General features: G+C 50.8%; 1 protein-coding gene across 6 annotated transcripts in view; it reads right to left on the reverse strand.

The window, feature by feature from the left end:
* Nucleotides 1-17,601, reverse strand: part of CYTH1 (cytohesin 1) — a 77,656-nt gene that overhangs the window by 13,539 nt on the left and 46,516 nt on the right. For 3 of the 6 annotated variants that reach the window (XM_072781827.1, XM_072781822.1, XM_072781826.1), the window contains exons 2-7: nt 5,710-5,792; nt 4,295-4,359; nt 2,620-2,686; nt 2,162-2,280; nt 1,806-1,886; nt 573-685 (exon numbers count right to left, since the gene is read on the reverse strand). In XM_072781827.1, the coding sequence (XP_072637928.1) occupies nt 573-685; nt 1,806-1,886; nt 2,162-2,280; nt 2,620-2,686; nt 4,295-4,359; nt 5,710-5,792 (528 nt within the window). Of the gene's footprint in view, nt 1-572; nt 686-1,805; nt 1,887-2,161; nt 2,281-2,619; nt 2,687-4,294; nt 4,360-4,555; nt 4,622-5,709; nt 5,793-15,760; nt 16,125-17,601 lie in introns of those variants that run through there. The other 3 variants (XM_072781824.1, XM_072781823.1, XM_072781828.1) reach the window with 2 other exon arrangements.

Raw genomic sequence — 17,601 nt, forward strand, 5'->3', positions numbered from 1 at the left:
GCAGAGAGAGAAGCAGGCTCCATGCAGGGAGCCCGTCATGGGACTCGATCCCAGGTCCCCAGGATCAGGCCCTGGGCTGAAGGCGGCGCCAAATCGCTGAGCCACCCGGGCTGCCCGAAATTTTTTTTTAAATTGAAGTATGGCAGACACACAATATGACGTTAGTTTCAGGTGTATACATGTTGCCTCAACCACCTCGTACATTACTCCGTGCTCACCACCATAAATGAGCCCACCACCCATCACCACTCGGCGTTACTACAATATCACCGACTATACCTCCTATGCTGTACTTTTCAGAATTCTAGTTGTAAAACGAGTAAGCCACAGAGATGAAGGACAGGATTTTTAATAGTTGCACATTGCCTAACAGCTACTACAACTTACATTCCCACCCCCTTATTCCTACTCCCTGGACTTCTGGATCTTTCCCAACATTTTACTATTATAACTACCACTTAAATCACTGTTCTTGGCATGAACCCAGGCCCTGTTGTTCTGGAAACTATCTAGTGCCGAGAGAGACTTTCGTGGGAAATGCTGGCCATCAGTGGGGCACACGGCCGCCCTACCTGTGGACTGGAACACCCCATTATTACACTGGCAGTAGCGCTGTGCAAATGCCTCCATCATCCGGTCAATCTTCTGGGCCTCTCCCGGTAGCCGGAAGCTCCACAGGAACTGCCTGAGTGGTGAGGACAGGTATGTTACTGGGCTGGGGCTCAGGGACACCGCTCACTTCTCCAGGAATGGTTGTTACATTTCCCATGGATTTTAATACGAAAGTGCAAAAGGGGGACCCACTGGCATTGGGCTTCCAGCTCTTAGCAGGTGCAAACTACAGTTCTATATCACTGTTCTCTTAGTCAAAGGTAAAGTGTTTAAGAGAAGGTGAAAAATTAAGGTTTTCCTGTATAACAGAATGATTCACCTCTTCAGATTAATATACAAGACTGAAATAGAAATAATGCTCACGTTAATGAGCTCTCATCTCTGGAAAATAAGATGAGGTGGTGGAAAAAGATTTTCTATCAAAGCATTCATAATTGATCCCTTTAAGTCAAAGAGGGACCATGGCCAATAGGTCTCATTGTGCATTATTTTCACCTGCCCAAATAGCAACACAAAAGATGGTGCTGTTGACACCCCCCAGCAGCCAGGACACTAGAGGACAATGTCTCCAAAGATTTTGTAAAAATGGGGGCACATGGATGGCTCAATTGGTTGGATCTGACTCTTGGTTTTGGCTCATGTGTCATGAGATCGAGCCCTGCCTATGGCTCCATGCTAAGTGCGGAGTCTGCTTGGGACTCTCATTTCCTCTGCCTCTGCCCCTCACCTGCCTTTGCATGTGTGTGTACCTGCACTCTCAAACAAATAAATCTTAAAAAAAAAAGAAAAAAGATTTAGTAAAAAATGTAAATTTACTTTCCTAAAATGAAGTGAACAGCTACTGAATTCCTATTCTAGGGCAGAGGACTAAAGGGTTTTCTACACTGAAAACTAGAAAAAATTTCCAAATTTAAACATAAACCAATTTCCCAATGAAATTTCCTATTAAAACACATGAGGAAGAATTTTGTGAAATTTGCCTTCAGGACGGGGATTGTTATTCAGTTCTCGTTAACCATCCAGTCCTCTCGGCCACAGGCTCTTAGGCCGCTTTCCTTCAACATACAACATACTTCAGGATGCTCAACACGGGCCCCCAGAGACATCCCTTCACCAAAACGCCACATAGGACAGACCTGGCACAGAGATGTGCCTCTCCCACCTCCCAGGGCACCATCCCCAAACACACTCACCGTAGTGCCTGGACAAGGTTAAGGTCAGTGAACTCATGTAACTCCACAAATGCATGAAGAACCTGGATATTAAACTCGTCTCTAGCAAGAAAAACAAAGATGGGGGTGGGGGTGGAAGTCAGAAACCGAGCCTGAGAATCCAAGCTTCTAGCCCCAGCCAGGCACTTTCCAAGCCGAGTCCCCCAGCCCCACAGACTCCATACATGGCGAGGTCCCCACCAGGCACTGTTCGCCAGTACAGCCCCCCTCAGCACCAACTGAGGACAGAACCCAGCTGCCCGAGGACAGCGCTCTCTTTGGGGACTTGGAGCACACCGGAACTCCTGACAACCCACTCCTTTCTCCCAAGGCCTTACCTCTCCCCCAGGTAGTCACCAATGGCGGTTTTATTGAGGCCTTCCCCTTTGTACAAGAACTGGGCAATGTCTTCACAGGTATTCTTCAGCAGGTCATTCTCTATTAAGAATTGGATCCCCTAGAAGAGACATCAAGGATGCCGATGACACTCACACCCTAGAAACCTCTAGAAAGGAGGGGAAAGGGCAGAGGAAGGACACACAGCAAGTATCTAATAAATACTCGGCAATGGACACGAAGGGTTAGGGGAGTCCCAGCTGAGGAGCCAGGGCAGAGGACGTGACACTGGGACGTGTGCTCCACAGAAGGGCAGGAAGCTGTGACGGGCACTACCGGGCTCCATCTGAGCGTGGCAGATGCCCATCTTAAAGCCCGAATACTCTGGTTTCTCTTCAGATCATATAAATCTTTCACCTTTTTAAAGTCCGAGGACTCCAGTAGCACCCTCTCCACTCACCTTTTTAGGGTCCATGTTAAATTTTTTCCTGCCCATGGCTACCTGTTTGTTCCTCTGCATGTTTTTCCTGTAAAACAACCACCACAGCCATGTTAGTATTCCAGGCAGTCAGGAAGCTGTGAAAGCCTAGTATCATTCCCACTTGCACCCACGGACTTGTAGAGATTTTTGAAAGTGCTATCAGGAAAGCACAGGCGTACTTAGGTCTAAGTGCGGAAGGTCAGCTGAAAGCCTGATCCCCGCCCCAGGTTTGTTTGTTCCTTTTACTCCATGCTTCTCTTTTAACATGATTAAAAAAAAAAAAAAAAAACTTTATTAAGGTATCACGTACATATCATAACAATATGCCCATCTTAATTGTACGCTTGAACGATTTTTAGTAAGCTTATGAAGTTATGCAGCTATCACCACAACCAGATGCAGAACGTTTTTACCACCCAGCAAGGGTGTGCTGTGTGAGTGACATGTGAGTAACCGGCCTATGACCTCGACCAGCCCGCCCCGTGCCCACCGGCTGGCATTCCAGCCGCCTACAGCTGGGGCGGGGAGAAGTGAGAATGCCATAAGCACCACTGCACATTCTTTCCCTGGGCGTGCTTTCATCTCTCCCAAGTGAACACCTGGGCACAGAACTGCTGGCCATGGCATGGGCGCGTGTGTCACATGACAAGAAAGTGCCGCTCCCGAGCACCGGCACTCACCGACACCAGGGACCCTGGGCCCACTCTCAGTCTGGGCCTTCTTATCACTGAGTCACATGTGTTCTGGATGCAAGTCCTTTTTCAGACACACTATTGCAAATGTTTCTCCTTGTCTGTGGCTTACCTGTTTCTTCTCATAGTATGTTTAAGAGAAGCTTTAAAGTTTGATTAAACTCCAATGTATTCACTGTTTTAAAGCTACAATTTTTAAAAATGTAAGGTAAAAAGGCTGTAATCCCAAACTGACAATACAGAGCCTGGCAGTGATGAGCTGGCCATTCTCCGCAGACCGCCTGGCTTCACTAAGCCCTAATGGCACCGCCCATACCCGCTTAAAATAACAAACTCAAATGGTCTTAGGAAGCCAGACAGGGGACTTAGGCTTACAAAAATACAGACATGTAGTGAGTTAGAAACAGCCCAGTTAGTGCATTAAGTACTTAGAAAACAGTCTGGGAACCCCATTCAAAACTAAACTCTGGAGGTCACTGACGCTCATGCCATTAACCTGCAAGCGCTTCTCGCAGTGTTGCACTAGAATGCCATGTCCAAGCTCTGCTCCCAAGCGTAGGGGAGGCACAGGCGAGCCCCCCGTGGCATCCGCACCCAGAAACACTGGGTGCTCCAGCCTTCAGAAATGGTGCGAGCAGCATTAAGCTTTTGACACTAAGGAAAAGCACAAACTCTAAAATGCAAACACAGTGGACAGCAAAGGGAAGAAACACCAGGTCACACAGTCATTTAAGGGATGTTTCAGGCTCTGGGGGCCTTCAGAGTTTTCTGCTTTGATGTCTGCAATGATATGAAAGGCCTTCCCCTGCACTGAAGAGGGGAGGACAGGAAACACAGTGCCATGTGTGCTTGCTAGGGACTGAGGGCAGAAAGCACACTTCCCTGGCCACATGCTGCAAGCACAGGCCGGGAGCTCGGGAAGCCCCAACCACAATACCCAGCCGGCAGCTGGGCAAACTCACCTTTCTTCTGTGGACCCGAGGTTTTCAATTTCATTAGCTACCTCTGCTATCTCATCCTTGAGCCTCTACAAAACAGATAATCCAGAATTACCAGGGGGGCCAACGCAAGCGAGAGGAGCCCCTCTAACAGCTCACAGAACTCCCTCCAAGCAAAAACAAGATAAAGCAAAGCAAAATGAAATAAAATAAGGCAAACCAGAAAAAAAGTCTTTAACATTCCAGAAAATTCATCTGTTTAACAAATATTTGTTGAGGTCCTACCGGATAGTAAACATTCCGAGGAATACACAGGTGAGAAAGATAGCTCCTGACCTCAAGGATCACAGTCTAGGGAAGAAACTTATAATCATACACACCATGTAAAATACGTATTTTTTCACTGAGATGGCTGCGCTGCATCCCTGTAGCTCACTAAGCCAGTGTGAGAAGGCTCAGGAGGAAGGACACACGCCCAGCCTGCCCGGCCCGCGGTGCCTGGGCTGGGCCAACACTGCCGCCAAGCGGCTGGCAAGGGGAATGGCCAACCCGAGCTCCTGCCTCTCCTCAGCCCCTTTCGTGGGTAAGGCCGACCCTCAGAATGGACGGTCACGGTCACGGTCACGCGGAGGGGGCCTGGGGTGAAGAACTGCTAAGATTTCCTAGCATTCACCAAAGAGGAATCAAAGGATTAGGGCAAGTGATCAAATTATACTGAAGTCAACAGCACAGCAAGTCTTTCCTTTCCACTCTCTGCAGCTTTGGGGTCCCAGAGTAGGTCCCTGCCCTCCTCTCCCCACCCCCGAGCTCCCAAATGTTTTACAAAGAATTCTACAAGAATAACATCTGCTGCCCTAAGGGCTAAAATAATCCAACCAATGGCTTCTATGACTTCTGTCCTACAAAGCTTCACAGCTCCACAAAGGATCTCAGAAACACTGATGAAACAGCGCTTGCTGCTTAAATATCTCACAGGGACGAGCAGAGACGATAAGTCCTGTAGGAACAGGGCCTCATTTACCCCTGATGGCAACCCATCAACAGGTGCTTTCACTCGTTATCTTACAGCTGAAGGAACTGATGTTCAAAGAACCCGATTCCTATTATCTGAGATCGCTCCTCCAGCAAGGGGCAGAGAGCCAGGACCGGACGTGGGTCCAGCTTCACCCGAAGTCCATGTTCCAAGCCCCTGAGCCCTCATCCACACCCCACTCGGTAGTGAGAACCCCGCCTGGGAGTCAGAGGGCCCGGGTCACCTAGTTGCGACAACTGACCAGCTAGGGGAGGGTTCACGGACCACCCGACCTAAGATTCCATCTTCTCACCGGTGAGACCCGCATGACTACACTTTCCTCAGAGCTGGGGGGGGTCAGCTCAGAAGGCACCTCTCTGTAAAGGACAGCCGGCACAGGGCAGGCATCCCTGCTGTGACCTCCTACCTGAATGTCGGCCAGCAGCTCCTGCTTTCTCCGCCGGATATTCTCCAGTTCCTGACGCTCCTCTGCCGTCAGGTCACTGGGAACTGCAAGAAAGGAGGGAAATGTTACTAAGAAAGCTTTCTCTCACCAGAAATAAACAGACTCCGGAGACCACAAAAGGACAAGGACACCACGGAAGAAACTAGAAGCCCGTTTTGGAAATGGGGACAGCTCTGGCTCCTGTTCTCCATCAGCTTCACCAAAGGAAGCAAGCGCCCTGCTCTCAGAGAAAAGCTCTGCTGAAGGCGCACTTGCCATGGAAACAAGAGAGAAAAGGCAGCCTGAGGTCAAATGAGGTTGGCCAGGGATAAAAGGGGACTGTCAGCCGAGCCCTGGCCATCTTCAGCCCTTGCGGCGGGGACACTGGAGGCCCCCGCACTGGGCCCACCCCGATCCACAACCACGTCCACGATACCCGTAAGTGGGGAGGGGACAGACTACACACGCGCAGGGGGGAAAGTCCAGAAGGAGACACCCCACCTGAGTGCTTAACTCTGAGGACGGGGTGACTTCGCCCGGGCTTTGCACGCTTCCCGCTGTGTTTTCCTGCACTCTCCTCCTCAGAGTCCCTGAGTTCCCAGTTCTCCCCACGCAACACTTCCTCCCCCGACACGCACAGGGGCTTGGACAGAAGCCCCCTCGCAGGGCCCTTCCGAATGTGCTGGGGAAAGGCAGGAGGCGGTCGGGAAAACCGGGGTTCGAATCCTGGCTCCAACCCCCCAGGAGCAAGCAGGGGCGCCCTGCCCCAGGCAGCCCCTCGGCCCAAGGCTCCACGCGCTCAGCAGGCCGCCGTAAGGACAGAGTCCAGCAGGGAACGCGGGAGCCGCAGAGCCTTGGCTCCTGTTTCCTTCGGGGCAAGAGCAAAAGGCACCCACATGGCCTGATGGAGGGGGCAACACAGGGATGCTTCTCCACCCGGGTGGTGCCTGAACAAGTTAGAACCGCACCTCGCGGCACAGGCCACACGTGGCTACTAAGCACCTGAGATGTGACTAGACCAGTTTGAGATGGACTATGTGTGTAAAATACCCGCCAGACTCTACATGAAAAGGTAAAATAGCTCCTGAATATTTTATACTGATCACACATTAAACTCATTACTTGATAAATAAAATATACTATCTCAACTGATGTCACTTGGGCCATGGGAAGTAACGCATTTTGTGACTCTTACTATATTTCTTTCTTTTAAAAAAAATATATATATTTATTCATGAGAGACACAGAGAGAGGCAGAGACACAGGCAGAGGGCAGGACTCGATGCCAGGACCCCGGGATCACACCCTGGGCAGAAGGCAGAGGCTCAACCGCTGAGCCACCCAGGGGCCCCTCTTACTATATTTCTACTGGACAGCACGGAGCTGGAACAACAACAGCTCTGCCTACAAGCTTGGACCCATGACTCCCTTTCTGGGACACTGAGACTTTATTGCACTTGGAGACTTTCCCCAAGTATTTCATAAAAATCATGGAAGACAATAAAAGAGGGTAGAAACAACTGACAACAGTGATGTCTACAGCACAGGTGAATTACCTCCCTTAGGTGAGCTGGCTTTTTTTTTTTTTTTTAAGTAGGCTGCACACCCAGCATGGAGCCGGACGTGGGGCTTGAACCCACAACCCTGAGATCAAGATCTGAGCTGAGACCAAGAGTTGGACACTCAACCGAATGAGCCACCCAAGTGCCCCAATGTTCCCCGCCAATCTTCTCTCGAAAAGTGTCTTTTAAACTTCTCCAAGACACACTACAGAACGCATTTGCTACCTCGACCCGATCTTCTCCATACACAACAGTACCAGAAACGTACCTTCTTTGTGTGACATCCACTGACATTTTCAATCATCCTACCCTTCATGTTCTTCACAATGGCTGTGATGTCACAGCCTAACTAATTCACTGAGTCCTACAGTAAGGAAGCACCCATGTCAGAGGCTGGGGGATTCCAGTCCAGGTCACCTTCCAGGAGTGACCTCACCGCATCCCGGGGAACTCCGAGGGAACAGTCACCAGTGCTGGACTGGGGACAAATCAGCTCAGTTAGAGTGAACACCACCCTGAGAAACAACACAGACTCTTCCAATGCAGACTCCAGTCTCAAGAAAAGCACACCTGAAGGAATTAATTCTGGTTTTTCTGGATTTCACAGAGAAGAATTTCTAGTCCATGAAGACTAGAAGATCTCTTTAAGAAATAATTTCCTGAGGTTCTAGAAGACAAATGTTCATTCTAATATAACACGGTGTTGAAAATTGAGGCAACAGTTCATTTTTAATAGCTGTTCCATAGGGGAGAATAATCAGGCTTTGGTTTTGAAGCCACAGAGTCGGCTTAATCAGATCAATGGGTCCCTAACTGAGCAGAGGTAAGATTAAGGCCCTCAGAATGAGGCTGATGAAAAACAGACCCAGCATGTAGAAAATTTACATCTCTAGATTGTTGTGTGCCCCGGGAAGCCAATGTTTCTCATTCCAGATTGGAAAATCTCTGTGGTTGCTTTCTTGTGAGAACCTCAGCACCCAACCAGTCTGGGATCACAATCACACACGGCCATTTGTCTAGAGGGTCACAATCTATGGTTTCTGTGTTATAAACTCAGAATGTGCTGCCGATCCTCTACCTTCCAAGATACTATTGTAGAAACAGTAGAGGAGTTTTTAAAAAGCTATCAACCTACTATGTCAAGTACAGGAAGCGGGGCCACTGGCAAACATGATTTCAACAAACTTCTGGGACAGAGAAGCAGAGTGCCAACTCCTCCTCCTGGAAGGCAAACTCCACGGCAGTGGGGGCCTCGTGCACCTATCACTGCCACGTCTGCAGTGCCCAGCACAGTGCCTGACACACCAAAGGCTCTCAATGTGTATTTACCTGAGGCCAAACAAAAGAACTGAGCAGAGCAGCTAGGCTGGGAGACCTGGGATTGCCCTACAGCGAAGCAGGTTCAGTCCAGCCAGACTAAAGCACAGCCTCGCTGCACACATGCCCCCACCCCACCCCACGGAGCTCCCATTTAACCTGTCCACCACGCCTTTCTTACACCCACAGAGATGGCCAAGCCTAAAGACCAAATGAGAAGCAGCAAGGCAGGGAAAGAAAACCCGTGGAGCAGAACAAAAGAAAACTTCAAAATAACAGAAAACTCTGAAAAAGGGACAATTAAACAATACACTCCTGGAAATTAAACATATTTTTGTCCTCCAGCCTCCCTGCCCCCTGCCCCCGCCAAGTCAAAAACAGATGAAAAGATAAAGGTGAGGCACTCCTGCGGAATAAAGAGCAACAAGACTTAAGATAGAAGCAGAAGTGGACTCACTCAGAGGCACATTCACTGTAAAAATTCAGAAGTTGGAGGATGCCAGGTGATCCTACAACCTCCATGAGAGCAGGAAGAGAAAGGAGGTGGCCGGTGTAACAGCAGACACTGTGAGACGGGGGAGGGGCTTTCGAGGTCTAAATAAACATGATTTTGACCCTAGAATTCATTCTCAGTCAACGTGGAGGACAAGACAGAATCATTTCAGCCACAGGACTCAGTTTATCTCCCGTGCTCCTTCAGGAGGAGGAAGCCGTGCACACGGGGGCGAGGGTGGTGCAGCCCCGGGAGCCCACGGAGGACACGCGCTCTGCTCTCGTGCGTGGACAGAAAGCCCAGATCAGAGCAGGAAGCCCACCGACAGGCTGCAAACAGTTCATCCCAGAGGAGGGCTGGCAAGGCAGCTGAGAAGTATTTCCAGTGTGTGAAGGCACCACAGGGCCTCCTCTCAACAGAACAGAAAGCATCACTGGAGATAGAGAAACAAACACTAAAAGGAATCAGGAGCCAGCCGGGCGGGCAGCCTCAGCGGAAGGCAAGAAAGCAGAGTCCCCTGGACCTTAGTGCTGGGAGCAGCTCCCGAGAGAGGCTCCCAGCTGAGCAGCAAGCACATCCTTGTAATGGTGCTGTGTAGTGGTCAACTTTTCCAGTCAATCTGTGAACAAAGCATGAAGGCTACTTTAAATCATGCGTCATCGATGGCGAAGGCCAGAGGGAGGGAGCAAACAGACAGGACATGGGGGACCCTACAGCACCCGCTTACAAAAAAGCAGGGACAGAGATAACAGATCAATGAACACGAAAATGATGTTGTAAATATGTGTATGGAAGTTCCTAAAGTGAAAACGAAGCAAAAACTGGTAAGCCATCAAAAATGGACAGGGAGAGAGTGAAAAGGAGGAAAATGTGAAGTGGAAGTGGTCAAGAGACCATCTCTTTGATAAAATCATCAGTGGGATGAGAACATTAATATGCACTTGGCAGCACCTACCAGAAGATAAAAGCCAGAAAAAGTTAATTATTAGCGGCTGCTTCTGGGGAGTGGGTCGGGAACAGAGAGATGGGGCCTATGAACTCCTGAATACTTGCTTTAAAAAAAATACATGAAGGTACTATTGCATTCTTTTTAAAGATTTTATTTATTTGAAAGACAGTGGAGGCACATGAGAGCATGAATGGCGGGGAGCAGGGGGCAGAAGGAAAAGCAGACTTCCCACTAGGCAGGGAACCCAGGATCATGACCTGAGCCACCCAGATGCCCCCATACTACTGCACTTTTCTTAAGATTTTATTTATTCATGAGAGACACAGAGAGAGGCAGAGACACAAGCAGAGGGAGAAGCAGGCTCCTTGCGGGGACTCGATCCCAGGACCCCGGGATCCCGCCCCGAGCCGAAGGCAGACGTTCACAACCACTAAACCACCCAGGTGTCCCACTACTGCACTTTTAAAATGAAAAATAAAGGGGCGCCTGGGTGACTCAGTTGGTTGAGCATCTGCCTTCAGCTTGAGTCATGATCCCAGGGTCCTGGGATCGAGACCCCATGTCAGGTTCCCTGCTCAGCGGGGAGCCTGCTTCTCCCTCTCTCTGCTGTTCCCCCTGCTTGTGTGCACATTCTCTCTCTGTCAAACAAATAAATAAAATCTTTTAAAAAATGAAAAATAAAAACGTTAATCCTAGAAAAGACGGGCCTTCTACATCCTGGTGGTCAGAAGGAAGCGACGTCTGGGTAACTTGCAGCAGGAATAAACAAGACATTTATTCACATGTGCTTTGATGCTGCCTCCTGACATCACCCACAGGATCTCTAAACCCTCTCTGTGTTCCACCTTAAATCACAGCGCTGTTTGACTTATGGTTCAGCAAATCATCTGAGAACTTCTCCTTTTAAAGAAGGGCAGGTTTACATCTCATCTGTCTAGTGGGATTCTTCCCTGAGTCCAGGAAAGATCTAGCACCCTAACACACGTACCTCTTGCACTTAGACGCATCAAGGTAAGGTCACCTCCCCACTTCAAGCCCTCGCTCGCACACTGCCCAGCAGGAAAATAAATGCCGTGGAGAAAATGCTTCATTTCACTTAAGGGCAAAGAGAAATCAAAACCGTGGCTGGAGAGGGAGCGGGGTGAGCGACCCCCAGGATGGGGCGGGCCGCAGCCGGGGCAGGAAAGGAAGACACAATCGTACACACTCCGCACCCGGCACCCCGCGTGGCTGGATAAACAGCAGGGCCCCCAGGAAGGGCCCGCCCTGGGACCGTGGCTTTCCCTCCTCTCCTCGAAGCCATGAGGGTTAAACTGCAAGAGATCGGCTGACGGGCCAGATGGCAGAGAAACAAACAACTCCTCCCTCCCCCGACTGCCACGTGCTGCAGCCCCACGTCTGTGCCAGGAGGGCGGCTAAGCCCCCTTCTCCTGAAAAGAATGGCAACCGGGGCGGCAGCAGCCCGAGCACAAAGGATGGGGAGCAGAGCGCCGGAGGCCTAGAGGCCTCGGGAATTCACTCCTGCAAAGGTTAATTTACAAGGTGTCCCCCTTCCAGCGAGGCGGCCAGTCCAGGATGGGCCCCCCCACTCCCTCGCGGGGTTCCAATTCAGCGAAGGGGATTAAAGTGCGTGCAACAACAAGGGACCATTGTGTTCAGCTGTGAATAGAAAAGCCACACAAGGGAAGCTTCCATTTATTTCTTTATTTAAATGTTGCTCTGCAGATTTTACCAGTGCAGAGCCCCAGAGCTGAAATGTGCTCCATCCAGCACATACAAAGGAGGACTGTCTTAAAGGGGCAGCTCCCATAAACAAGCACATGGCGGCAAGGCCGCTCCGCCGCTCCCCTGCAGCCCGGAGCAGGTGCCCAGCGATCCGCCATGAAGTTCAATCGAAAAAGCAGTTCTGAGAGCAGTTTGTGCTCAGCGGGAGCACAGGCAGCCGCCTGCCACAACGCACACTCTGTCCTACATCCCCGGGAGCGTTAAAGATGTGCTTTAGGACCAAGACGTCGCTCTCCGGGGTCACCCCCCTATACCAGGTCCTGCTGCCTCGCTTTAAAACACACCCCTTGCCTTGTTTTTCCAACCATAATCATCAACCATCGCCCTTCTTATATATAGCCTCTGCCTTTCAGTGGGTAAGAGCCCACTGAATTTAAACCAGCACAGCAGGGAAATGTTCTTAAGAAGTGAGGCCAAGAATCTAGAAAGGCCCTTCCTTTTCCCCACATGTGCAGAAGGTAAACAGACAGGAGAGAACATCCTGGGCCACGTTCCCACCCAGGCCAGGGCATTGCATCCGAGTGTCCGGATGTGCTCTTGGGCCTGCAGAGCACTGGTGCCAGAAGTACCCCTGCTAATAATAATAAGCAAGGCCAAACCCTTTACAGACCTGTAAGTTTTATGAAACTGAAAACACACAGCCTGCAAAACCTAACTGCAAGCCCCAGCTAAAACAGGAGCAGCAGCGGCAAAGTGGAGGACCAAGCTTTCTCATGCCTCTCTAGAAACTGCTACCAGCTCTGGAGAGATAATACAGCTATTTACAGCTTTTGGGTTCCAGAGTGCAAATCTGGGAAACTGTCCAAGGGAGTGAAGGCAGTTTCCTTCCCTTCCACGGACTTAAAAGGTCAAAGGGCCTGCATTTACCAATCTCATACCTGTGCAGATCCTACCGGTTAGATGTCTCATGCTGCCCCACCCTATGGGGGTGAGTCATCTGGTCTCCCAGGAAATCCCAGTGACTTACAATGTGAAAGATTCAGAACAGAAAGAACTCAGGTGTTGGAAACCAACATTTAGCAAATGTTCACAAAACTCAATTCCAAGCTGATAAGATCTGGGGTCAGATCTTTACAACAGGTATAAGGACGCAACCAACATCCACGGCATCTCTCAGGTAAAGGGCAATACAGAGAGAAGGAAAATAAACAGCTGTAATGACTCAGGAATTTCATTGAAAGCCTCAAATTTACAGACAGGCCAGGCCTCAGGACAGCTGGCATGACCAGAGGGCAAGAGAGGGTAGACGGTCGGAGCATGTGGATATGACCCAAGCCCGAAACTTGGTGGCATCCATGAGCCAACAGCGCATATGTTCATGTCATACCTTTACAGAAAGTCTGCCAACTTTACAAAACCAATTACTTTTCCTTCCAACTAAGTCAAACCATGGCAATCCAGTATCATTCATTCTACCTCAAAAAGGAAGGAAATCCTGATGCCTGCTACAACATGGATGAACCTTGAGGACACTGTGCTCGGTGAAATCAGCCACAGGCTATAGTATTCCACTTCTGTGAGGTCCCCGGAGCAGCCAAACCCAGAGACAGAGTAGGATGGAGGCTGCCAGGCACTGGGGCTGGGGCTGGGGGATGGGGAGGTGGTGCTGACTGGGGAGGGAGTTCCTGTTTCACAAGATGGAAACTTCTGAAGCATGGTTGTACAACAATGTGAATATGCATAACGCTACTGGACCCGTACACTTAAAATGATAAATTTTATTTTGTGTGTACTTTACTATAATTAAAAGTAAACCAAACATACAAAAAGCCAACAGCAGTATCTTGATTTCCTGATTTCTGCTTACTGTACTCCTCTTCCATGACTGACTTATGAAGTGTTTCACCACCAGTTTATGGCCTAGGAGATTTTGGTTCTTTTTTTAAAGATTAATTGATTGATTGATGTTTAGAGAGTGAGGGAGCAAGGGGAGCAGCAGAGGGAGTGAGAATTGCAAGCACTCTGTGCTGAGCACGGAGTCCAATGCGAGGCTCAATCTCATGACACTGAGGTCATGACCTGAGCCAAAACCAAGAGTCAGACGCTCAACCTACTGAGCCACCCAGGCAGCCCCGCCTAGATTTTAAAGGAATTTGTGTACACAGCGTGGACCAGAAAGAGTTAAATTAGCATGAGGCCAGCATAACTGATACTCAACACAGAGGCCAGAGGCTCCTTCTAGCAAACTGCCAAGGCGAACATTTACTCTTCCCGTTTAAATTCTTTCCCCCACAAAAGCCACCCAGTCTCCTACCTAGGACGAAGGACAGATACATTAACTATTTTATTACCATTTTTTTTGCATCTCTAAGACAAACTCTGTCCCCACCGCTGTCTTGCAGCTGGCTCATCTAACGCCTGCCCGGATGACTCAAGCCTCCTTAGTCCAGAGGAGAGGCTAACTGGGGTTGGGGTGGGAGGGGACACCTGCTGGGGGCTTTCCCTGCCGAGGTAGTTCTGTGACCTTGGGCTAACCACCGCCTCATCCAGCCCCAACCGGAATGGGTCTGTCATCATCACAGCCCTTCTCAAATGAAAGAACATGTATGAAACAGCCACAAAGATGCCTGGCTGGCTCAGTCGGTGGAGCGTGCAACTCATGATCTCAGGGTTGTGAGTTCAAGCCCCATATTTGGTACAGAGATTACTTAAAAATAAAAGCTTTATTTAAAAAACCCCCAAACAGTCCCATAAACTGTCTTAGAAAAAAACAAGGTATTTTATCTTCTTACCTTACACACAGAAGGGAACGGACACATTTTATCTAACAAATCCTAGAACTCCAGCACTAACCAGCCAACCAAAGGGAAATGAGGTCAAATTTCAAGGTAGTAAAAGGGATGAAGTCATAAAATTGTATCCTAAAAGTTTGGTTTAGAAAAACAAAGTTAACATCTGCTTTCAATAAAAGGTAAAAACTAGGAAATAATCATTTTAAAACCTCTCCACCTTTTCTAAAGCCTGGCAGTGGTAAGATCCGATCCAGCTGGAGTTTTGCAGCAGGATTCCTTCTGGCGTTCAGACTTCCAATCTGTGTCTGCAAAGCTGTTTTTGAAAGGATCACAGGAATGGAAAGCAGGGCTGGACCAGCCCAACAGGGAGAACCATTTTCTCGCGCTGGCCTCCTTGAGACAGAGGAGAGTGCTCAGCTCTCGGGGAAAGCCTGGGAATTCCCTACCCCAGCAGACAGACCAAGTCATCTGTGCTTGCCCCTCTCTCCCGAGGGAAGGGGCTCCAGAAACGCCCCGTGCCAGCTGCCGTCTCCCACTGCACAGCTGTGCCGCCACACCCCTTTCAGTCCAGAACTGGGGCTCAGTGGGGGCTTTAACAAGTCAGTTCTCATTTAACCTGTTCCTGAAACCAATCTATGCCAGCTCTTCGTAAAGCCCTTAATTTTTTGGCACACTGAAACGCTCTCGGTCGGCCTAATCGCTGGAATGGACCCCTAGGATCAAATGAAACGTGCGATTCCAACTCCTTTTCTGGACATATTGTTGGAAGGAGGGCTAACACCCCCTCCCCCAGGAATGGTTCCAAAGTAGTCAAAGAGTCCAACAGAAACTCATGGGGTGGGTCCAGAGGAGAGAGAATCACCCTGAACCTGTCCCCCTGCTTCCCGCTGTCCTATTCGTCACCTCACCGAAGCAGGGCCACCAAAATTGGCCATCGGCTTGTTCCTAAATCTCAGGCCTAGAAGAAAGCCCCCTGAACATTTGAACATCTACCCCCGATGAGCCAGTGGAAAAACCCTAGGAGGAGAGAGCAGAATGCAAAACCACAAGGCAGTCATGCAGAGAGACGCTGCCGCACGCATCGGCTCTGCTGCGGGGTGGGAGAGGCTGGCAGCAAAGCATAATAGAGCGGGATCCGCATACTCTGCGTGGTACTCTACGCGACCAGCTCGCGCGCCATCCACCGGCCTCTTACCCAAGGCGAGTCCCCTCTCCTGCAGCCCCAGCGTCCCGGCAGCCCCCGTCAAAGCCTGGGCAGCTGGCAGCTCTCCGCTTCAGAGGCCATGGTGGGCCGCCACCGCCACCCCGCCGTCCCCGGCTCCTGGGTGCTCCCACTGCCCCAGGGGGACGGAGGGGCGCAGCAAGCACGGCATGTGTGCCGGCACAGCCAGGGTACAGGAGGCAGCGAGGAAACAAAGGCCAAGTGGAAACCGAGAGTGGAGAGAGCGCCGGTCCTGGAGGGGAAGGCTGCCGGGGCAGAGCCGGCGGAGCAGGAGCGGAGCGGCCGCTGGCTGACACTTGGCGTGCGAGCTGCTGTGCTCGCTGCTGTGCTCGCTGCTGTGCTCGCTGCTGTGCTCGCCGGGCGCCGCGCAGGCAGGCGGATTTCCATGAATGCAATTACAGCGGCCCCTCCTCCTCTGCCCCCACGCACGCGGCCTCCCGGGGGAGGGCTGCACCGCTCCTGGCAGGCTGCGCTCGCTTTTCTTCACCCCCGAGAAGCAGAAGGCTGATGGCTGCCTCGCTGGGGGGATGTTAACCCTTCCTTTAGACGCCCTCTCATTACCGAGCCCAGAAACGACAGGGAGGCCCGCGGAGGGCCCCTGCAGCCCCTCCTCCTGCTCCTGCGGGACGGGGGGCAGGCAGTGACGCCGGCCAGGCTGCCCCCGTGCCCCACACAGGTGTGCTCCGGCCTTTCTAGCAGAGGGCTTGCCTTCCACTCGGTCACCAGAGGTGGCAACGTCCCATTCCAGGGCACGCTGGTTAGGAGGAGTTCGAAGGCTGACCTTGCTGGCCTCGGGGAGAATACTCTAAGTGGGCTGGTGACAAGGAACATCCCTGCAACCAGAGAGCAGCGGCTCTGAAACTTCAGGGGGCATCATCAAACACCCAGGCTTGGAGCCTCGGACCCCAAGATGTGGCTCCCACGTGAAGGTAGACCAGAAGATGACTCGAGGCCGCTCTCTGCAGGCCACTCGGGGGAACACTGCCTTTGACTAGTGAGGGAAGAGACGTAAGGTTTTAAAAACAAATGCCAAACAAGCAGGGAGGCAAAAGAGAAGCCATGACACCAGATCAGGGCTCTGTGACCTCGGTGCTGCTGACCTTCTGGTGGCTCAGTCTCCCTCACGGGGGTGTCCTGGACAATGCAGGAGGTTGAGCTGCTGATGCCAGGGCGCCTCCACCACCTCACCTCCAGATGTACAACCACAGCGTCTCCAGACACTGCCAAATGTCCCCTGGAAGGCAAAACTGCCCAGCCTGGAAACCACTGCTCCATATAAACAACAAAGGAGAGAATAAAACCAAAACATCCCAGGCCCTCCCCTGCCTTCCAGTCTGCTGTCCTTAGGAAAGTGCCGAGAGGAGGCACCCCCCGCAGGCCTGTCCCCTCCGCGCCCCTCGCCATACTAATGTGGGCTCCATGTTCTGGGGATTCCTTGTCACCAGGACAGGGTCTCCAGACCCAACCCAAATACCCCAACTCTGCAGCCCAGCCTACATTTTTTAAGAAACAGCCATAATATGAACAACTTTATTTTTGTACCAAAATGGCAGTTCTCATCTGTAAGAATCCTATCAAGTCTATGAGAAATAAGCCCTAAAATTATTTACGAATTCTTTGTCTCAGGCTGCAAATGGAAACCAGCTTTCAACAAAGGTGTAGACTGAGAACCGCACCCCACTCCTGCCATCTGCCAGGGCACCCACCTCTTGCCCGCGGTGGAAGGTCCTCCTCCTCCTGGCTCCACCAGAGCTCTCACTCCCAGCATCTCTTCACCTCCTTCTTGTTTTTAGGGGCTCTTCCTCACCATTCCT

This window comes from Canis lupus, chromosome 16 (genome assembly GCF_048164855.1).
Source record: "Canis lupus baileyi chromosome 16, mCanLup2.hap1, whole genome shotgun sequence".
Lineage (NCBI taxonomy): Eukaryota > Metazoa > Chordata > Mammalia > Carnivora > Canidae > Canis > Canis lupus.